Consider the following 23,885-nt stretch of genomic DNA (forward strand, 5'->3'; position numbering starts at 1 on the left):
GAAATCAGAGCTCCTTCTCTCTATGCCATGGTAAGGACACAGCAAGAAGGTGGCCATCTGCAAGCCAGAAAGAGGGTCCTCAGCAAGAACTGAACCTATCAGCACCATGATCTTGGACATCCCTGCCTCAAGGACTGTGAGAAATGAGTACCCGTTGTTTAAGCCACCTAGTCTACATTTTGTTATAGAATCCTAAGCTGACTAAGATATTGTCAGGTGAGGTATCTGTTCAGGTCTTTTGCCCATTTTTAATAGGGTTTTCCATTTTCTTTTATTGACTATTATGAGTTCTTTGTACATTTTGGTAACAGTCCTTTATCAGATATGCCTTTCAACACTTTTTTCTCCCAGACTATGACTTGTCTTATCACTCTCTTGATAAATAAGAATTTTATCATTAGCAACCCTAATTGTCTTTAATAAAGTTAAAAAAAAAGCCAACTAATCTTTATTTCTGAAGCTGAACATTTAAACTTTATATATGGATATTCAATTTCTTTTCATAATTAAAAAAAAAGGTTAAAATATGTATATAGAAAATAGAGCATCAAATTACAACATCTACAGAACCCTCCTATATTTTTGGTGGCAATGTAAATTGGTACAATTTACAATTGTACCTATTCTTGCTATGGAGGTTCCTTAAAAAACTAAAAACAGAACTACCACATTATCCAGCAATCCCACTCCTGGGCATATATCCAGAGAAAACCATAATTCAAAAAAATACATGCACCCCAATGTTCACTGCAGCACTATTTACAACAGCCAAGACATGGAAGCAACCTAAATGGCCATCGACAGAGGAATGGATAAAGAAGATGTGGTACACAGGGACTTCCCTGGTGGTCCAGTGGTAAAGAATCCACCTTACAATGCAGGGGACGCGGGTTTGATCCCTGGTCAGGGAACTAAGATCCCACACACAGTGGGGCAACTAAACCTGTGTGCCACAACTACTGAGCTCACGCGCCTCAACTAGAGCCCACGTGCTGCAAAACTACAGAGCCCAAGCGCTCTGGAACCCACGCACCACTACAGAGCCCACACACCCTGGAGACTGCGCGCCACAACTAGAGAGGAGAAAACCCACACGCCACAACTAGAGAGAAGGCCACGCACCTCAACAAAAGATCCTGCATGCCTCAGTGAAGAGCCCACGTGCCGCAACTAAGACCCAACACAGCCAAAAATAAATAAATAATAAATAAATAAATCTTAAAAAAAAAAGATGTGGTACATATATACAATGGCGCATTACTCAGCCATAAAAAAAGAACAAAAGAATGCCATTTGCAGCAACATGGATGGACCTAGAGATTATCAAACTAAGTCAGACAGAGAAAGACAAATATCATATGATATCACTCATATGTGGAATCTAATTTAAAAAATGAACTTATTTACGAAACAGAAACAGACTCACAGATTTCAAAAACAAACTTATGGTTACCAACGGGGAAATGGGGTGGGGGGTATAAATTAGGAGCTTGGGATTAACATACACATACTACCATATATAAAATAGATAACCAACAAGGAGCTACTGGGTAGCACAGGGAACTCTACTCAATATTCTGTAATAACCTATATGGGTAAAGAATCTGAAAAAGAATGAATATATGTATATGCATAACTGAATCACTTTGCTGTACACCTGAAACTAACAAAACATTGTTAATCAACCATACTCCAATAAATTTCTTTTAATAATTTTAAAAATTACATCTAATTGCTTTTCAAAAACCACAAAACTGCTTAACAAAACTTGGTTTTGTCAAATTCCGATATAACATTGAAATGTCCTCCATCAAAGCTTACTTACTAATGAAACTTTGTTTAGAGAAAATTTTCATTCACTGCAAATATCTAAGAGAAGCTAGGCACGTAATTAAAACAAGCTAAAAAAACAGGTCTCCTAAATGAAGAGAGATAAAACGTGTATAATTTTTCACTAAACCTGTGGGGCCACAGCTTTCCACCCAGGGCTTATTCATGCACAATATCGCACTTAAAAGCCAACTTTTATGGTTTTGACAAGATGAAAGAAAACATGAGAACATTTAGAAAAATCAACTATATTTAAAAATCTATGTTAAAATATATTACATTTTTTTTCGATTTTTTTAATTTAATAATCTCTGCACATCTTCTCTCTCTTCTAAGTCAAATTTAGGATTAAAAAAAAAAAGTTGTCAGCTGGGCCTATTACCATATTGTTTGCCTTTGAACAAAAACCTCTTAAACCACTCTCTTTCAAATTATTTTCTAGGGCAAAGGAGGAAAGACAGATCATCAGCTGTGATTAAGCAAAGATATATTTTCTTTATTTAACTGAACAAAAATAATACGATGGAATGTGAAATCTAATAAATTATACTACAGTATATTAAACCTGAACATTTTTCGAAACCAAGAATTATTGCTGAATGTCAAATTATACTTCAAAGAATAGCTATAACATTTTCATCACAATCTTTTAATTATACTTTTTTAAATGTACAAAAAATTGCATGTCTTTTGATTCCAGGAAATTCTGAAAGTAAAAAAACTGTCATTCACATTTTAAGCCTTACTATGTGCAAGGCATGACATGAAGATACAAAAGTAATCATATCTTATACTTAGTCGATACAGTTTACACAGTCCTTTCTATTCCACACATATTTCATCTGATCCTCACCAAAATCCTATAGTATTATCCTCATTTTACATAAAGAGAACATTCAGAAGCTTGTCCAAGGATACACGAACAGCAGTAGCTGGTGCTACGCTAGAAGCAAGGATTTTTTTACTCCAAGTCCAATGTTCCTTCTACTAAACTGCTTCTTCACCACCATAGTCAGTCCCCTTGGCCCTCCAGAAGACTATCAAAGATAGTGCATAAACACAAAGAAAATGACTATAAACGTTAAGTGCTAAGCTGAACGGCAAAGAGGGCAGTAAGTACTAGATTGACTAGCACTTTCTCACTGAGAAGAAAAGAGGATTTGAACTGAGCCATTAAAAGGAAAAAAAAGGATGGAAAAAGGCGACATATGGAGAAGCACGAAGGTAGAGAGCACAGGTACATTTCAGGATGACACTTTGGATTTGTGGAGAGAGTTTTCATGTTGGAAGGAAACGAGACAACACTAAAAGGTAAACTGGATCCGTAACTACATGCTTTGTTTTACTGGCCCCTGCTTATTGAATGGATATACTAAGTGTCAGACATTATAAGCACTTAACACACACCATCTCATTAACACGTAGTCCTGAAAAGTTAATTTTTATTTTCCTCATTTTAACCTAGGAAACTGACATTTAGGGAGGTTTAGTAATTTTCCCAAGATCACCCATCAAGAATTTGAACCCAGCTCTGCCTTTCTCCAAAATCTCTGTTCTCTCCACCATTCTATGTCCTCTTGCACAATGAACATACCATCCTTTCTGATATACAAACTCAGAGTCTGCTGATTATAAGAATGAAGATAAATCTGGGGGATAACTGTGACTTATTGTTGTTAATTTGGATGCCCAGCACCCAAACACACTTCCAAGCCCTGGGGAATTCTCCTGGTGGAGAGTTTTGGAGGCAGGCCGGGCTCCAACTTCCACTTCAGAAGCCAAGGGAGTAAATGAGTCCTTCCTCTCCCTAACCCCAGGAGCCAGGACAAAAGCATACATACGATCAATCCTGATTGAGACTAGAGAACTGAATCTCCATATAAATCGGAGAGGAGTGGGTGTGATGAGCTCAGCAGCGGCAGCAGAAGTCGAACAGGGAACTCAACAGCAGCTGTGGCATCTGAGCCACTGTTTCTGCTTCCAAACTTCCCTTCCTTCCCTCCTGTCTCCAAACCTGATCCTCTAGACCTCCCATCTATTTTGTGTGAGAGCTACCCAATCTCCCTTTCCCCTGTAAGCTACCCAGAGTTGGTTAATATTGCTGACAACAAAGCCTCTGAAAGTTAAATAATCCCGAGTGTTAAAAATGTCCTTCAGGAAATAAGGAAATGGGACTACCCTGGTGGCGCAGTGGTTAAAATCCGCCTGCCGATACAGGGGACACGGGTTCGATCCCTGATCCAGGAAGATTCCACATGCCGTGGAGCAACTGAACCCACGAGCCACAACTACTGAAGCCCGCGTGCCTAGAGCCCGTGCTCCGCAACAAGAGAAGCCACCGCAATAAGAAGCCCGCACACCGCAATGGAGAGCAAGCAGCCCCTGCTCGCCGCAACTAGAGAAAGCTCGCATGCAGCAACGAAGACCCAACACAGCCAAAAAACTTAAAATTTAAATTTAAAAAAGGAAATAAGGAAATGGAGACAGAGGAGGCTAACATAATCAAACACTTGTATTGATATTAACAACAGATTTTTTTAAAAGTCTAAGATAACGAGACTTTGATTTCTTCCTGAACACCCTGTCAGGAAAGAATCACTTATTAACTTAATATTTACTTGAATGTCTGTGTGTTCCAGGCAAGAGGGACTCATCCCAATACCTAATCACATGGAGCTCACTGTCTAATACAGAACACGGTCACTAAGATGAAACGGGTGTTTTGGTAAAAGAAGTACAGGTACTATGGAAACACATACCTAATCCAGTATTTAGCAAATTTCTCCACGAGGGCTGACAAGTGGACGTTATCTACAGGGAGACAGTACCAAGAGGGACAATCTCTAACTGAGGGCTTAGCACAGGAACAAACCCAAGATACAAGAATTTAGGACAAAGTTCTGAGTTAAAGATCTGATAATCAATCAGGGGTTCTCCAGTTAAGGTATCTAATTTTTCTACAGTGTCCATTTATAAAACAGTTGGCTACTAGTAATAAGGAAAATCTAGGTCTCAGAAACCAGGAAAGTGGAATAGGATTGCAGAGTCGAAGCTAAAGGGGTAGCTTTTGTGACGAGCCACTATAAGCTAGAGCAGTGTGGCTTTGCAGTCCAGGTGACAAAATGGGGACAGAGCTGTGGAAAAGGCCATCCCAGTACTGCTGTAGAATTCTTAGAAACAACGGTATCAGAAGCCTCAGGAGATAGCACCCTCCACCGACACTGCTGCACACACGAGGTGCCGTAACCTCAGCAGCCACCAGGAAGCTCGTTCAGTTACCATCAGGCGAGGCAGAGGAGCGAGGGCATAGGAAGGTCAAGACGGTAACCTTGCCCGAGGGGCCTAGAGCAGATTCTTTAGTTTTATGAGTCACGCTGATGCCACTGGTGTGGCACAACAGCAGCCAACTTCCCTGCTTTGCTACTCAGAGATCTTGGGCAAAAAGAAAAGGCTGTAAAGGCTGAGCCACGGTGCACGTTCTTGCCTCAGAGGAAGTAATGCAAGTTACACTGCTTCCTACTCAAAGCTCACACATGAGGGACAGCACTGAATTTTCCACAGAGATTACTATGACTGTAGACAAGGTAATTTGTATAACCCAGGCCTGAGTGGGAAAGAAGGTGGGCATTGATTGAGAGAGTGAGAGGAACAGTAAAAGAGGCACAAAAAGACAGCAGGGTGTTGTGGAGTACCGAACATGTTAAAAAGTATTTTAAATGCTTCTTTTTTATTAAATTAGTAATACATAAATAAGAAAAATTCCCTTCAGAAATGCTCATCAGGGCTTCCCTGGTGGTGCAGTGGTTGAGAATCTGCCTGCCAATGCAGGGGACACTGGTTTGAGCCCTGGTCTGGGAAGATCCCACATGCCACGGAGAAACTGGGCCCGTGAGCCACAGCTACTGAGCCTGCGTGTCTGGAACCCGTTCTCCGCAACAAGAAAGGCCGCGACAGTGAGAGGCCTGCGCACCGCGATGAAGAGTGGCCCCCGTCTGCCGCAACTGGAGAAAGCCCTCGCGCAGAAACGAAGACCCAACACAGCCAAAAATTAATTAATTAATTAATTAATTTTTTTAAAAAAAGCTCATCAGATAAAAGGGGGTGGAGGAAAGAAATAAACATACACATGTGGACAGGGAATGTGGCCCCCATCCCAGCTCTACAAGGGTCAAGCCATTAGACATGGCAGCTGCCCACCAACGGTGCACCCTGAGGGAAGATTCAGGATGGAAAAAAAACAGGAAGCATTCTGTGTTTTAGATACTGGCCCGAGATAGTTAAGATGCACATGTAAGGTATAATTTCAGTGAGCCCAGACTCTTGCATCTTCCCATACACAGAAAAGCACTAAAATCATGAACTTCGGATGCCTGTTCTTTGTGATTAGTCCAGCAAAGACTCCTGCACATCCTGACTCTTCCCTTACCTCTTCAGAGCAGTTTCTCAGAGCTGAGAGGCTGTGTCCTGGACTGTAGTCCTCAGTAAGATCCCCAAACAAAACTTAACTCCCAGCTTTTAGGTTATCGGTTTTCCTTCAGTTGACACATACTTAAATTATTTAGAGCCTGTTAAAAGTTAAGAGTTCAATTTTTTTTAATTCAGTCACTCTTTTATTTTTGAAGATTAGCTTTTAAAAAATCAAAAGCTTAGTTCTAAACTGATAGCTATAGAACATGCTCAATCCTTTATATCCTAATAAAATTCTATGGGTCACATGAAATCTGCAGCATGTTTCTGTAGGTTAAAGAATCTGAGTGGGAGCCACAGAAAAGATGTTTACTTCTAATTCAATCAGTAAGTCTCATGCTCAGAGGTGGAAATGATAAATGAATGAATTAGGTGATATACAAATGTAAACTATCTTTGAAGAAAGAATAGCAATAGAAAAACTAGCTATTATTTCCCAAATGTCTATTCCATAGCAGAACTATTTTAATCTTTTACAGAGAGATTGAGATTCAGAGGTTAAATGACTGCCCAAAGCCAATCAGCTAGTATGTGACTATTATTAGTTTCCTAGGGCTGGTGAAACAAAATACCACAAACTGGGTGTCTTAGAACAAGAGAAATTTCTTCTCTCGCAGTTCTGGAGGCTAGAAGTCTGAATTCAAGGTGTCAGCAGGGCTATTCTCCCTCTGAGACTCTGGGGAGAAACTGTCCTTGCCTCCTGCTAGCTTCTGGCAGCAGCCGGCATTCCTTGGTTTGCAGCTGCATCACACCACCTCTGTCTCTGCTGTTACACAGTTCTCCCTATATCCCTGTCTTCACATCTTCTTCCCTCTGTGCCTGTCTCTTCTTATAGGGACACCAGTCATACTGGATAGGAGCCCACCCGAATAACCTCATCTTGATTACATTTGCAATGACTCTATTTCCAAATAAAGTCACATTCACAGGTACTAGGAGTTAAGATTTCAGCACATCTTTCGCTGGGACACAATTCAATCCATGACAGTGATATAATCATATCTGGCTAGCTCCAACGTTGCTGTTCTTTCCATTAGACTGCACTGCTGCCTCCCATTAATCCTGAATGACATGCACCATACAATAATTTAGAAATATGGAAGTCAATTTAAAAGACATTATATTTTAAAAATAAAATTGGCCCCGTTCATGAATATGCTGACGTTTTAAACAGTACTACCAAATCTTCAGAGTTTTCACCTAAAATACAGATCAAAAACAACAACTTTGTTATGATAGGTAGATGTCATTCTAGCACCATCTTAACTTTTAGAATCTGAAATAGAATTTTATAATATAAAGTTCCATACACAAAGTTTTTATATCTGGCATTTAACGCATCTCCACAAACGAAAAAGTAAATTCCAACCGGAAGTTTTAGTTTACCCCTTAAAACTCTTACAAAAGTATCAAGTTATAAAAACTGCCTTGGACAGAACTGATGAAAAGGGCTTTGCTAATTATGCTCCAATCTATGTAACAGGGTAGATCAAAGGAACAGATAAGCAGTTAATATGAGTAAAGCAGGGCTTTTATTTTAAGGAAATACATGGTCTTTTCTATATAAAACATTGTTTTTGTATAGTCATGTAACTGATGTTCAAACATCAGTGGCTTTTATCTTTGTCTCCAGTGCTACTTTGTGACGATAACCTCATGCTACCTCATATCATATTTCATACATTATACTCTCCTCTCTAAATCACCACCGGTCTTATTTTCACCCCCCAGTCCCATTTTTATATCCCTAGATGTATTCATTTGGTTGAATTTCTTCCCTCCCACTTGAAACTCTTACCATCTCTCTCTATTTCAAATCCACAGTGATCTTTCCAAAACTAAGTCAGACATATGTGACTTGTTAATTTGGGGCAGGGGGCCAGGGGGGGCATTATGCTTCACTAAAAACTTTACTTAAAAAAAAATCAACAGTGATGATTCACTGAACCCCATAATCTCACACCCAACTGTGGTCTTTTGATGCCTATAAATGGTACCACCATTGTCCCAAGCATCCAAGCTCAAAATCTTGGCATCCTCTTGGGAATTAGCACCCAAGTTCTGTCAATTCTTCCTTAGCAATATGCTTAGTATCCTTGAATTTGACTCTCACTTCTTCCAGTACAAATCAAGCTTTGAGACTTCATGCCAGTTTTTTAAAAGGGAGAAGAAAAAGTACATTCTATCGTTTTAAAACTCAAGGAAAAACAAATAATTTCAAAAACTTTTTCAAAGTTAAATATAATTGTATATAATGTGAGACCTGAGAGCTTAGAACAATAGCCAACTTACTCAGCATAGTGATGCACAATGTTATTAAATGTCACATAATCATTCTTATATTTTAATTAATTTAGAAATTAAACTACAAATCCATGTAATTGGAGGTTGGTCTATGGTTTCCAGCTTTTCAGAACTAATAAGTATACAACAGTACCTCCTTCTAAAATAAGCATCAAAAAAATCAGGGCTTCCCTGGTGGCGCAGTGGTTGCGAGCCCGCCTGCCGATGCAGGGGACACGGGTTCGTGCCCCGGTCTGGGAAGATCCCACATGCCGCGGAGCGGCTGGGCCCGTGAGCCATGGCCGCTGAGCCTGTGCTCCGCAACGGGAGAGGCCACAGCAGTGAGAGGCCCGTGTACTGCAAAAAAAAAAAAAATCTGCCATTTTTAAAATCATCATCATCCCTCTTCTGCTTGCAGCATTTGCCAAAAAACTTGTTTGCTAAATTTTTACTGTTGTGAATTACTGTTCAATAAGCAAATTTGTTTGCCTTCAGATATGGATGGATATCATAGTTATACATGTTTGATCTTTCATATTGTATATATATCATTTTCCTTGAAAATGGAAAGGGGAGAAATCAGGGAAAACCTTCCATAGTGTTGACAGGAACGTAATTTGAAAACCATGGTAGAACAAGAAAAGGAAGGACATTTCAGGTAGATCTAGCAGCATGCCACATCCCATAAAATACAGCAGTTTGCTATGGTTAGAGCAAAGGGCAGGGGAGTGGTAGGAGACGAGGCCAGAGAAACAGAAAGTAGCCTGTCATGAAGAAAGTTACATTTCACATTAAGGGTTCTGAACATTATCCTGAATGCTACAGGGAGACATACAAGAAATTTTAAGCAAGAGAATGAAATATTCAGATTAGGCTGTTTAAAAGATCACTCTGGCAGTGACATGCAGAAAGACTAAAGAAAATGCCAGACTAGAACGAAAAAAGAAAAAAAAGAATGCTACTGCAATAATCCAGATGAGAAATGTTAAGAATATAAACTAAGAAAAAGGCAGTGGTAATGGGAAAAAAGATTTTAAAAATATAGAGAAAGTAAAACCTATAGAACTTAACGCCTAGAGATGGGATGATAAGCTTAGGTAGACTTCCAGAGTTTCTGGCTTGAAAACCCTCATGGACAGTGACATCATTCACTGCAAGACTGCTCCTTTCATGTTGTAAACCCAAAGGCCAGCCCTCAGTCCTCACTGGCTGCTCCTTTCCAGTCTCCATGCTAGTTCCTCCTCATCTCCCCAACTTCTATAAGCACTGGAGTGACTCAGGGCTTTCTTTGGATGTTCTCACTTTTTTTGACCTATAATCACTCTTTTGACTTCATTCCATCTTATGTCTTTGTATATCATCTACGCTGATGAATCCTCAATGCTTAAACCCAGTCTCAACCTTCCCCCTAAACTCTAGCCTCATATATTCAATTGTCTACTCATTATTTCCGACTTGGATGTTTAAAAGGCATCTCATCGTAACAAGTTAAAAACAGAACTCTTTACTCAGCTTCTCACACCCTAACCCCCTACTGTCACACTAAAACTTTTTCTACAGTCTTCCCCATCTTGATAAATTGAAGCCAAGTTTCCCTAAAACCATGTTCCCTTACTGAGTTTATGATTAATCTCTCTCTCCAAAGCTTTGTTCCCTCTTTTGTCCCCTCTGACCTCAATTCTGTGCTAACTGAACACTAATCATCCAGAGTCAGAGGACTAAGATTGCTGTTGTCGATAACATCCTTAATGTACTAAAATTTTTGTTGTAGATACCATCATTAACACACAAACTCAGGCTGTTTCTCCAGGGCAAGGTGAGCCTACAGACCCCCGAGCCATGGATCACCTAGCCAGAGAACTGTAGACCAAAGATATCCTGATTCCCAAAACCATTCTGCCCCTTTAAAACATCCCTAACTCAAAGACCGAGTTGGAGTGGATCTGAGGCTTGTCTCCCACGCCCTTGCATGGCACCCTGCAAATAAACCCCTACACTTTGCTGCAAATGCTTGCTGTCAGAGTTTGTCTTTCTGCAACCAGGCACACAAGCCCTTGCTCGGTTACAAAATTACAATTCCATCCTTCCAATGCAGGCCAAAATATCTTAGAGTTATCTTTGATTCTACAATTTCTCTCACACCCGACACATCCACTACATGAGAAAACTCTATTAGCTCTACTTTCATAACACTTCCTAAATCTAACTGCTCTTCACTGCAACCGTTCTACAGTGGACACCATCATTTCACTGAAACAGGAGGGACGGGGGTAGGGCACAACCTTTAAAAGAATGACATAGTCCAAGGACACAACATAAACTTATTTAGAACCAAATAGATCCAAGATGGCGGACAAGTCGACTTCCACTAGACCTTGAGCCTCAGTATACACTTACTGTTACACATCAGCAAGCTAAATGACACACCCACAGGCGCCAGGACAGTTCCAAGGCCGACCATAAAGGTCAAAAAGTGGGCAGTGGCCCAATTCCTAGAAATTCCCACTCCCTCCCCAAAATAGCTGGAATATTCCTCCGACTCAGTAGCCTATGAAATAAATTACCCACTCTGTCTGTGGAGTGTGCTTCTCCCAAGCCCGCTCCCAAGTCCTGAGACCAGGTGTGTGATCTCAGTTAAAAGACCATGGGTTCAAGTCCCAGTCTGGGTTTTGGCTGGGCTCGAGTTCCGGCGCGTGGGTTCAGGTCCCAGTCTAAGTTAGGCGGTTTCATCATCATCAAATACCCAGTCTATCCACAACATGGCACCAGCTTATTTACCCTTACTCCTACTTTCTCTAGACACCTTTTGATTTCCTGCCACTACAATCTTGTTCATATAAATCTCCTTTCTTGGAATGCATCCAACCTCCTCCTTAGAAGTGCTATTTATCCTTCAATTCCAGCTCAAAGCCCACTTCCGCCACAAAGTTTTCCATGGTTATTAGAGACAGATGTAATATTGTCTTCTTTTGGACCACTAAGGCATATTCCTTCTGTCTGTGCCACTCATCTAGCAATGCTTGGTTTTCCTTTAATATGTATGTTTCAACTCCCCCCAAAAGATTCCAGGTTCAGGTACCTTAAGAAGGGTTCTCTGTATGAGGGGGAAGGAAAAAAAAAAGAGGCCCTGTCCACAAACTTTTTTCTGTCGCCCACTATGCCCAGAGCAGCACTTTACATACAGAAAATGCTCAATGTTGATTAAAACTCTTGATAAATTTAACTCAGTCTGTGAGTTTTTACCATCAAAAGACCACTATATCCTCCATGAGCTAAAATTCAAGGGCAGCCTGGCCTAATGTCCAGACTGTAATAAAATCCATTTGGGTATAAAAACAAAGTTTGTGAACGTGGGAGTGCAGATATCTCTTCGAGATACTGATTTGGTTTCCTTTAAATATATACCTAGTGGAAGTACTAGATCTTATGACAGTTCTATATTTTAATTTTTTGAGCAACCTCCATACTCTGGTCCACAATGGCTGTACGAGTTTACATTGCACAAGAGTTCCCTGTTCTCTACACCCTCACCAACGCTTGTTATCTCTTGTCTTTTTAATAAGAGAGTAACTATGGGAAGTGATAGACATGTTAATTAGCTTTATTATGGTGATTATTTCACAGTATACACATATATCAAGCCATCACAATGAACACTGTAAATAAATACAATTTTTGTCAATTGTAACCTTAATAAAGGAAGGAAAAAAAAGCTTATACTAAAGATAATAGTTCATAACTTATCCTAGAAAGAAAGAGGCTACCAGGTGGGAGAGGAACTACAGTTCCCTTATTTTTAAAAATTAATGCCTGTTAAATGTCAAAAGCATACAAGGCACAGTGCAGAATACAATGATAAACTGGAGACCTGCCAATAGCTTAAATTCAAAACACAAAGAGCCAGAGGCAAAACAGAACAACAGATGGAGATGACTGGATTAGTTTAAGAGTTATCGTATTTCTCAACTTTGTTCTGCTACCATTGTAACTGCTCTCCTAAATCGAACTGGCAATTCTTCTTAGTAATTCTAAAAATACATCCCGTTCTTAAGAAACTGACTGAATTTAATGCGGTGGGAAAGGAGGAATCTGAAGGACATGCCATTTTTACCCTGCATAAGAACTGGAGAACTTCCATTTTTGAATGTAAATCTGTCTTAAAGGAAATCAATATAATATCTAAACAAGTCACTCGACAAAATGCTGAGTAATAAGGTAAATCATTTTAAGTATTAATTAGACTAAATTAAAAATGGCATTTTTAAGTACCCCTTTGAACTGATTCCACACTAAAGAATTTATCTTTAAAAGATAAAAATTAAAAAATAAAAGATAAAAATAAAAAAGAATTATTTGTCCTTTCTAGAGGCTCTAATGAAGACAGAGGTCATTAAAAATTTCAAAAACAATTTTCTTTAGTTCCTTCAACTTTATCTGACTGTGACAAAGAAATGAAGAATATTACCTGCGCCAAGGTTAATGGTAAATTCAGCTAAGGTATTCTACATCTATTTGTACAAAGAGGTAGAACACAAGCAATTACCAGTAATCTCTACACTTACCTTGAAAAGATTATTGAGGATCAGAATGTATAAGTTAAACACTGCTATTTTTGTAACAACTGCTAAATTTGCCAGTATGTCTCTTTAAAACTCTAAGTCAAGGGTAGGAATGTCTTTTCTGTAAGGAGCCAGAAAGTAAATATTTTAGGCTTTGCAAACCAAGAGGATATTTGTAGGTTCTTATATAACAGAGAGAAAACAAATTTGCACACACTTTTATTGACGAAATTCAACATATAATAACAATTGTGTACAATTTTCTGGTAACACAGGTCTACTAGTAAGAATAAAATTCTTTTGGGGGGGTAACATTTCGCATTATCGGAGTTCAAAGTTAGTGTTCCCTATCATCAAACTCAATAGCAAATGTTCATCTGTAAAACCATTCTCAGTTCCTGGGCTTCACAAAAATGGTCTGGCTAGCCATACTTACTTTGCCGTGCCTTGCCCTAAGTACTAAAGTTACGTGAGAAACAAATGATAACACTAACACCACAAACCTCTTAATTTCCAAGAGTCAACTTCTAAGTCAACTTCTAAGCAACTGCAATTCATTTGACTATTAAAATCTTTACACTTGCCTAATTTTTAGTGCCTAATCCACTAAAATTTGACGAAAATGTATGTTGAACACTTTGGCAATATTAATTTGAAGTAAATGTTTAGTTTTAAGTTTATACTGAATATCACTCAGAATAACATCCTCATCTGATCCTAACCATTAATTTATAGCTATATAGGACTTCCTATATAGGTGGTGCAGTGGTTAAGAATCCACCTGACAATGCAGGGGACACAGGTCGAGGCCTGGTCCGGGAAGATCCCACATGCCGCAGAGCAACTAAGCCCGTGCGCCACAACTACTGAGCCTGAGCTCTAGAGCCCGCGAGCCACAACTACTGAGCCTACGTGCCACAACTACAGAGCCCACGTGCCTAGAGCCCGTGCTCTGCAACAAGAGAAGCCCGCGCACCGCAGCAGAATAGCCCCCGCTAGCTGCAACTAGAGAAAGCCCGCACGCAGCAACGAAGACCCAATGCAGCCAAAAATAAGTTAATTTAAAAAAACATTTACAACTATATAACTTCACACAGATAAATGTGTGAAATTGCAAAAATTAAGAGTATCTCCTACCTGTTTCAAGTTAGCCCCATTCAATTAATATCTCTGCCTCACCAACAAGGGCCCTCAACTAGAAAAACACTACCTATATGGTAGAAAGAAGTGCCTGACTCCTACAATTGCCAAATTACAGAAAATATTCATTCCTTGCTGCTAATAATAAATGAAGATATTAAGTCTTAGTCTTAACGAGATATTAAATATTTTCTTATGAATGATAAAATTAACTTTTGTTTTCTAATAACTTTATTAGATTATGGAAAATCTAAAAACCAACTAAACGAGATATATACACCTAATGGGGGGAGGAGATATTCTTCCAAATATAAGCATTAAAATTTTTAAATACCTTTTTTACTCCCTTTTTAGGAGAGTCCAACATGCTTTACAAGAGTAGTAATTTTTTAGTATAAAATTTCTGGGAAAAGGATGAAGACCCTCTGATTTCTCTACCTAAAAAGTCTGGATTTCTGATCTTAGCACTTCAAGCTATATTACAAAAGCATTCTGGGGGCTTCCTCCCTGGTGGCGCAGTGGGTGGGACTCTGCCTGCCAATGCAGGGGACATGGGTTTGATCCCTGGCCCGGGAAGATTCCCACATGCCGCGGAGCAACTAAGCCCGTGCGCCACAACTACTGAGCCTGTGCTCTACAGCCTGTGCTCTGCAACAAGAGAATCCACGACAATGAGAAGCCCGCGCACCACTCGCTGCAACTAGAGAAAGCCCGCGCACAGAACAAAGACCCAACACAGCCAAAAATAAAAACAAATAAATAATAAATTAAAAAAAAAAAGCATTCTGATTGGGAAAGTCTCCTTTGGCCTAGTAATTTGATGTACTGATAATACAACAATACAAGTTCTTAAAATTTTCAATGATGAGGCAAAGAGCTGTGAGCAACTTATAGTATGGAAGTGAATGTTGCCAAGAACTTCTCGTTACACATTTACTTTTAATAACCCTCAACATATTTTATTACTAAACTAGTGGCTGACAAAGGGTGGACAGCAGTCGGAAACACGCATGTGTGTTTTGGGAAAGCTCCCTAGGTTTTTCTAATAACTCCACACCAAACTCTGAACCAATTCTCCACATAATCAACAAATTTTTAAAAATTTATTCTATTTGCATAACTGTATGTGAGCATTGGTACAAAATTCCTAATCATTCCTAATTTTCATTTCCTCTGGTTCCAAAGGTGATACAATTTGAATATGCAGCATTTTTCTTTAAATCACATTAAAGTTGGAAGTCACAGAATATTAGAGTTGAACAGCCTCTTAGAGACCACCTAGTCTGAATCTTTTGGCTCTTCAAGTAAAATGAAAATCGAGACTCAGAAATATGCCTAAGATCACAAACTAGGGAGTAAAAGTTGGGACTTCAACTCTGATGCCTTGACTCTTAACTTTAGTGCCCTTCTAACTAGATCAAGCTGCAGAAGACTCTTCAGGCAACTTGAAATCAGAATTATATACATGAGAACTATTTAAGATATTTCCTACTCAGTGCTCTGTGGTGACCTAAATGGGAAGGAAATCCAAAAAAGAGGGGATATATGTATACGTATAGCTGATTTACTTTGCTGTACAGCAGAAACTAATACAACACTGTAAAGCAACTATACTCCAATAAAAATTAATTTAAAAAATGTTTTTTTAAAAAGAAATTTCCATTTCACCAACTACTTGGTGTGAAGAACTGTATTTTATTTCAGAATCCGAAAGTGTTAAAGAAAGTAAACATTTATCTTCATAGTATAGTAAATATCTATAGGTGAGTTCTGATAATTTAGTAAATACTCATCATATAAAATTCCAAACTATCGCTACTTTCATCTTAATATCCTAAGAAGTTTCAAGGACTTCCCTGGCAGTCCAGTGGTTAAGACTTTACCTTCTTATGCAGGGGGTGCGGGTTCAATACCTAGTGGAGGAGTTAAGATCCCACATGCCTCGTGGCCAAAAAACCAAAATGGAAAACAGAAGCAATATAGTAACAAACTCAATGGAGACTTTAAAAATGGTCCACATTAGAAAAATCTTAAAAAAAAAAAAACCTAAGAAGTTTAAATAAGATGATGAAATTTCTAATGTTAAATTTTCTTCTACTTAACTACTAACATTGCAGTAAGGGTCCTAGTGTAGCGTGAAAGCTTAAGACTGAAAATCAAGACATCTGGGTTTGGTTTCTGTCTCAATTTTACAATACTCTTCTAGCTTACTAGCAAATACCAACCCCTCTGACTCCATTTCTCATCTCCTGATTCGGGGTCATCACAATAACAGTAACTATTGTACAAACTTAGTGCCAGGAATATTATCTATATTGTTTCTAATTCTCACATTTCACAAGATAGGCATTATTTACCGATTTTACAGGTGAGGAAACGGAGGCTCAGAGAGATTATGTTTTCCAATAAACTGAGCTGGTTAGTGGCTGAGCTGGAATTTAAACCCAGCTCTGCCTGACTCCTGCCTAGAGCCCATGGTCCTTGTATTACACCACTTCGCTCACATCCTGATATGTGTGGTCCTCGTACAGTTGGGAGAACAAGAAGTACTACATTTGAAGGACTACTAGGAGATAAAAATGATAAAACAAAACTTTATGCTGAAAAATAAATACCGTGTTACTTTCTTTAGTTATTAAACTGAAAATGAGTTTTTAGTAAAAGATTTAAAAACTAGGCTATAGATATTGTACAATTCTTATTACTATTATTAACACAGAAATGAGCACTGTACAATTAAAAAATATAACGATTTTGCTTTTACAGGTAACACTGTGAATTAAACTGGAAAGTATGCCTATTTCTGTAGCTGAAATAAAATTGCTCTGAAAGCCCTATTAAAAAGTATGCATAATTTTTAAGTATTTAATAAAATTAGAGGGGAAAAAAATGACACAATCTGATAGAACAGAAGCAATCAAGAGAACATTGTACCAGCTCCTCCCCTTTCGAACAGATAAAAATATTTCTCAGATATTCAAGAAAAGTGGATGAGCAGATGTTTAATATTGGACATCTACACAAAGTATTTACAACCTGTATCAACCTATGTTCACCACTGCAGATGGATGAAGATACTGATTGTTTCTCTGACAAAAGTCAAGACGCTTCCCCAAGTTTCTCTAACACGTCTTATAAAAGTAAAATATTCAGTAGACAATTCACAAATTATTCTCTGTGTTACGGTCGTTGACTCTTTTTCTTCTTTTTTTTTGTTTTAAGTTTGGGGAAAAAAAAAAAACTAGGGCGAATGTAGGGCATGGTTATTAATCAATGTAGCCTAAAGGCAAAACCGGAATTGAAGTTTCAGGTTACCTTTTACCTCATGCCCTATAACTAAAAGCATCTATTAACTCAAAAGGTACTGTACACACCTCGGTCACACGTCCTAATATGTGATCTGGTAACATGACACCTTCTTGACATAAAAATCATCAATGCCTCTAAGACTCTGGGTCTTTTCCCCAACAATGGCCAAGGTGTTAATCTCCGTGTCCCGGGATAATCCCCACACAGGTAATGACACTCTGGCCGTGTCAACTCTCCTGGCGTTTTATCTCCACATAACTTCTTTCCACTTCTCTTTTTCTTTGCTTCTTTTTTCCACCACCGTTGGAGGTTAAAACCACACACACCGCCCAGGAAAGGGGCGCTCTTCCCCCGACCCACACTCTGCATTAAACATTCATTCCCTCTCTAACCCGGTAAACAGCGAGAGGAAGGGCGGGCAAAACTGCAAATTCAGAAAACCCGTAGGAAGAGAAAGTGGAAACTGAGGAAGAGAGAAGGTGGGGGAGGGCGGGGCCCGCCTGTCAAGCCCCGGGACCCGAGGAAGGAGTGGGGTCGGCGGGGGGACCTCGCTCCCCGGCGGCGCCAACTCCCACCGCCGCTGCCTCCCGTCCGCTCACCTCGATCTCGCGGATGTTGTTGGAGGTGACGAAGATGCCGATGCCAATGGGGATGAAGATGAGGCCGATGATGAAGAAGGTGGGGAGCACCGTGCCGGCGGTAAGAATGGGCTGCCAAGCCGGCAGCCGTTGCTGTTTGAAGGCCGTGTTATCCGGTCTCCGGTTCTTAGCGGTGCCCCCGGGAGCACACGGGGGCCCACCATCCACTTCATCCTTCGCGTTGTAGTTCATCGCCATCGACCCCCCCGGGCGCGGCTCCGCGACGCGCAGGTGGACCGCCCAGCTGACCCGCCAGCTGACCCGCCTGCTGACCCCGACAGAAGACGCGCCGCCGCCCCGCCGCCGCCGCCGCCGCCGCCGCCGCCGCCGCCGCCACCTCGGCTGTAAAGGCGGAAGAGGCGGGACACCCTTCCGCAGACAGCCGCCGACCGGAAGCGGGACTCGGCTGGGCACGCCAGAGGGAGGGAGAGAGGAAGGAAGGAGAGGCCTGAGGGACGAGGGGAGGGGAAAAGGGAGGAGGGTAGAAGGGGGAGGGAGAAGGCGGAAGCCCGCTGATCATTGGCCCTGTGACGACGAAGTAAGGGCCTCTGTCCCCAGAGCGTGAAGCTGCGTTGGCGCCTGCGAGGCCCCGGCTGGGTGGGTCGAAGAGGCCTCGGCCATTGCGCCACAGGCGCGTCTTCGCTCCGCTCGCGGAAGCTTCGGTTCGCACACACCTGCCGGCTTCTTTGGTATCGTGGCGACTGCCGTTCCGGGTGGCGGGTCAGACCCGGCCGACCCGGGCCACACCCGTTAGCCCAGGAGCGGGTGGCTCCGGTGCCAGACAGCTTTTTGTTTCACCTCGAAGCCCTTTCGGAAGGGGATCGGAGCATTGAAAAGGCCACAGCATGAGAGCCAGAGGCTCGTGGGATCGGCAGTATTTGCTTGAGTTGTAAAACCACGACTTTTTCTAATTCAAAAAATAAATCTCCACACAAGGATCAAATGTAAATATTAAGTGAGATGCATTATGGGTGACCCTTTTGTCCTCAAGAATAAATCATCTGACTTGGTTAACCCTGTTATCTTGGCTGAGATTGAGCTGTTCTCGCTTGTTTTTCCGCCATTAATAGTCTCCAAGTTACTTTGTACCGTCTTTTCTGAGTCCACGTTTATCTTTTGCACATTGATTTAAGAAATCTTTTTTTCTTTATTTGCGATATATAAGTTTCGAGTGTACAACATAGTGAATCACAGTTTTAAAGGTTAAGCTCCATTTATAGTTATAAAATATTGGCTATATTCCCTGTGCTGTACAGTGTAACCTTGTAGCTTATTTATACATAGTAGTTTGTACCCTTTAATCCCATATCCCTACCTTGCCCGTCCCCCTTTCCCTCTCCCCACTGGTAACAAACTAGTTTGTTTTCTATGCGATCTGTGAGTCTGTTTCTTTTTGTTATATTCACTAGTTTGTTTTATCGTTTAAGTTCAACATATAAGCAATATTACGCAGTATTGTCTTTGTCTGACTTATTTTAATTAGCAACATACCCTCCAAGTCCATCCATGTTGTTGTAAATGGTAAAATTCCATTCTTTTTTATGGCTGAGTAGTATTCCATTTTATATATACCACCTCTTCTTTATCCATTCATGTGTTGATGGATACTTAGGTTGTGTCTACAGCTTGGTACATAATTGTAAATAACGCTGCTATGCACATCAGGGGTGCATGTATCTTTTCAAATTAGTGTTTTCATTTTGGGGAGATATATACCCAGGAGTGGAATTGTTGGGTCATATCGTATATCTGTTTTTAATTTTTTGAGAAACCTCCATGCTGTTTTCCACCGTGGATGCACCAGTTTATGTTTCCACTAACAGTGCAGGAAGCTTCCCTTTTCTCCACATCCTTGCCAACATTTGTTATTTGTGGTCTTTTTGATGATAGCCATTCTGACAGGTGTGAGGTGATAGCTCATTGTGGTTTTGATATGCATTTCTCTGATGATTCACAATGTTGAACATCTTTTCATGTGCCAGTTGGCCATCTGTATGTCTTCTTTGGAAAAAATGTCTTTTCAGGTCGTTAAGACGTCTTTTGTAATAAGCTGTAGCTCTTTATTTTTTTTTTTTAAAGCTAACACCAGGAAAACATTTTAATTAAACTACAGAAACAATGGTTATAGTACAGAATATTCATGAGCAGGAAGATACACCATATTATAAGTACCTAAAAAGTTACAAGCCATCTGTTTGCTTCCTCAACATTTTCCATATTTTAAGTTCATATGTGAAGATGATCAGATTTACCATTTTGGGGGGGGGAGAGGAAGAAAAATAAAAGGTGTATTTATCATCGCTAGATGTGCTCTCTGTATGCTCCGTTATTTATATTCAAGGCCCAGGTGACTGGAAGTGCAGCTGTCAGGCATTTTAATAAACTGGACAGCCATTTGCTTCTGCTCGACAAGGCATCTTTACACACGAGCAATCAGGAGAAAACAGGAAACAGCCGAGCACTCTGCACTGCAACACGCCACCTTAACGGCTAACCAGCCGTTATTATTATTATTCAACTGCTACACAACTGTCAATTTTCAATAGCCAGCTCTTTATTTTACTTTGGATAATTCAAAAAACCTCAACAAAGTATAGCATTATTATAAAATAAGATTCTGTGCAGACACTTTAAAACTACCAAGTATTTAATGACCCAAGGAAATACTCATGATACGAAAAGTGACTAAATCATAATACCAAAGTAGCATAGGTATGTAGTATAAAGCCCAGCTAAAAAGTAAATAGTGGTAACCTCCAGTGACCAGCTGGAGAATGTTTATTCTCTACTTTGCAATCCTGTATTTTCCAAAATTTCTGCAATAAGTATATATTTGTAAAAACATTTTTTTAATTATATATAACCCACATTAAATTGGCATCTTTGAAATCCAGAGCAGAGAGGAAGTCACATCATTTGAAAAAAGTACCCAACTTTTATTTTCTTTAAGGCTTTGTCTATAGTTACTCCTTTTGGAAGGTGAGCTAAGGGAAGGGGAACTAAAAGAGTGTTTGGGCCTCATAATTTATAATTAAATGTATTTTCAAAATGACTTCAAGTCTCAGGAGGTGAGTCAATCTACTCTTTATCTGGCAGATAACTCACTTGCTTATGTGATGTCATCATCTCTCAAATTCTTAGCACAGCACTGGTAACATAAGTATGTCTGTATGTTGTTTTGATCTATGTAAATTTCAACCTCAGGCACAAGTGGAAAACGTTCACCTAGCAAAGTTAATGGAGAAGCGTTTTGCTAAGTTCCGTTGACTGGTAAATGTATATAAACAACATCAGGCATAATGCAAAAATATAAAGCATACGGCAAGTTTTCTCTCCCCATTTCTGCCTACATCATTATACCCACTACGTGTGATGGTTCCTTAGGTGGTTTGCCGTTCCAGCATTCTGTGAGAATGGTCAATTATTTTGCTTTCAGGTTTTTATTGTTGTTCTAGTGATCTGAGTGATCATGATATATGTTTTCTGATATACTGTTTACTTTTTCTTTTTTTTCTTTTTATTTATTTATTTATTTGCGGTACGTGGGCCTCTCACTGTCGTGGCCTCTCCCGTTGCGGAGCACAGGCTCCGGACGCGCAGGCTCAGCGGCCATGGCTTCCCGGACCGGGGCACGAACCCGTGTCCCCTGCATCGGCAGGCGGACTCTCAACCACTGCGCCACCAGGGAAGCCCTGTTTCCTTTTTCTTTAGTACTGTTTGTTCATAGGAAAGATGATTTAACTCCTTGTCTCTTTTTTTCTTATAAAAAGTCCATGTTGACTGAAATATAGACCTATGTGTCCGGGCCCCTTGTGATTTTAGTACCCTTTAACATTTTAGCAACTGGAATCAAACAATTTAAATTCTGATGAGGCCTTGTTGGCTCACACATGTTGACCGCCTGCTCCCTGCCCAGCACCACTTGTTCTCACGATATAATTTTTAGATGCTGAAGTACTATTTCTTGGTCAGGCAGGAGGAGATAACTCCAGGGTCACAAGGAGAATTTATGAGTTTGTGTTGCAGAAGAAATGAATGACCTTAAGGAAGGTATGACCAGCTGCTGCCGCCCAGAAGTCTGGCTGCACCAGGTGTTTTCTGAGACTGAAGAAAGATTTCCCCGTCAGTTCCCTGAAGCCTCCTCTCTCTTGCCCCCTAACTGCATAAAACTCCCCACTTTAGCTTCTTTGTTAAGATGGAGCTGAGAGGTCTTGCTCTCTAGTCTTCTCACTTCGGCTAAATGGAATAAACCTTCCTCTATCCACACACACCAGTGTCTCAGTGGTTGGTTTTGGCTACACGTCGGATGCCCAAGTCTGAGTTTGGGAGGTTTGGCAACCCTTGTAGAACTGAAAACGTCCTTAGATTTTTAATCTAAAACTTACCTTTTCAGATGAGGTCCAAGTAGATGAAATGACTTTTCTAGATTCCTTGATATCCTTCCAGTTCCTTTCCATCTCCTGTGCTCTGCCATCATAGTAGCTGCTTTACCCACCTAACTTTATTTCACCTGCACATCATTATCTGTGTGTGTGTGTTGTAGATGTGTAGTATTGCCAGAATTAATTTGTAAAAGAGCTCTATTTAACTGGCTTGAAGAAAATTAAGTGCTTATATACTCAAATATTAAAAAAAACTAACCCAAATGAACTTCAAGCTCACAATATCTAAGATTAATGATTAATGCATGAAAACAAGTTTAAGTTGTCAGTTTAATTAATACAGACATGTCTTTAGAGTCATCAACATTAAGTATAATACTTTTATTGTACCTAGCTAGGTTTACCAGAAGTCAAATAAGATCTTAGTATTCCTGTTACAGTATTTGTCAACAAGAAAAATAACTTGAATGATGAACCTTTTAAGTAAATCGAATGTAAATGAGATGACAGATTGATAGCAGATTGTAAAGTTTCTTTACCTTTTAAGTTATGTGTTATAACTTTATTAGCTTTTGAAATCTTTTATTGTTACTTTGGTTAAGCGAATAAGTATTGATCCACAATGACCTATGATCTTATTTGACTAAGTGTTTTGAAACCTTTTTGATATTTTTGAAACTTCCCAAAGATCAAATTCTAATTGAAATTTGTTTGACCTCTAGCTACCTTTGATGCTTTCTAAAGGGCCCCTGGAACATCTCAAGAGAATTGTTTTCTCTCCTTACCAAGGAATGATATTAAACTAATTGGACTTATTTGGTATGTTAAATTACATGACAAACATTGTCCAATGAGTGCTAATAAACCTTCTTAGGTTATATTGTATGGGTAAATGTCATTATTATGAATGTCCTAGAGATTATATGAAATTTCTAAAAGTTGACTACGTCCTAGTAAAATGTTACCTGTAATAATTCTAGTTATTATCTAAATGTTGTTTGCCTCAACAATAACCAGCTTTCTTTGTCAACTGCATTGTAATCAGATCTTTAACCTTGCCTTTTTAAGTCTTTTGTCATTTATAGATAGTTATTGATGTACTCTAATGCTTTTGCAAAAGAAATGCTTTGTCTTCAAGAAGATTCATATAAAGGACTTTTTGACAAATACAGGCTTCTGATAACTTGTAGATCATACTGCTAAACTGGGTAAGAAATTAAAAAATTCTAATGGAAAAGCTGATGGCTTCATAAAACTCTTAACAGAATATTAAGATC

General features: G+C 39.7%; 1 protein-coding gene across 1 annotated transcript in view; it reads right to left on the reverse strand.

The window, feature by feature from the left end:
• The window catches only part of TMEM30A (transmembrane protein 30A), a 41,038-nt gene extending 22,410 nt beyond the window's left edge, over nucleotides 1–18,628 (reverse strand). The window contains exon 1 of the mRNA XM_079938660.1: nucleotides 18,188–18,628. Within this exon, the coding sequence (XP_079794786.1) occupies nucleotides 18,188–18,424 (237 nt within the window). The 5' untranslated portion in view covers nucleotides 18,425–18,628. The remainder of the gene's footprint in view (nucleotides 1–18,187) is intronic.
• Between the last annotated feature and the right edge of the window lie 5,257 nt (nucleotides 18,629–23,885).

Source organism: Stenella coeruleoalba (assembly GCF_951394435.1).
Source record: "Stenella coeruleoalba genome assembly, chromosome: 12".
Lineage (NCBI taxonomy): Eukaryota > Metazoa > Chordata > Mammalia > Artiodactyla > Delphinidae > Stenella > Stenella coeruleoalba.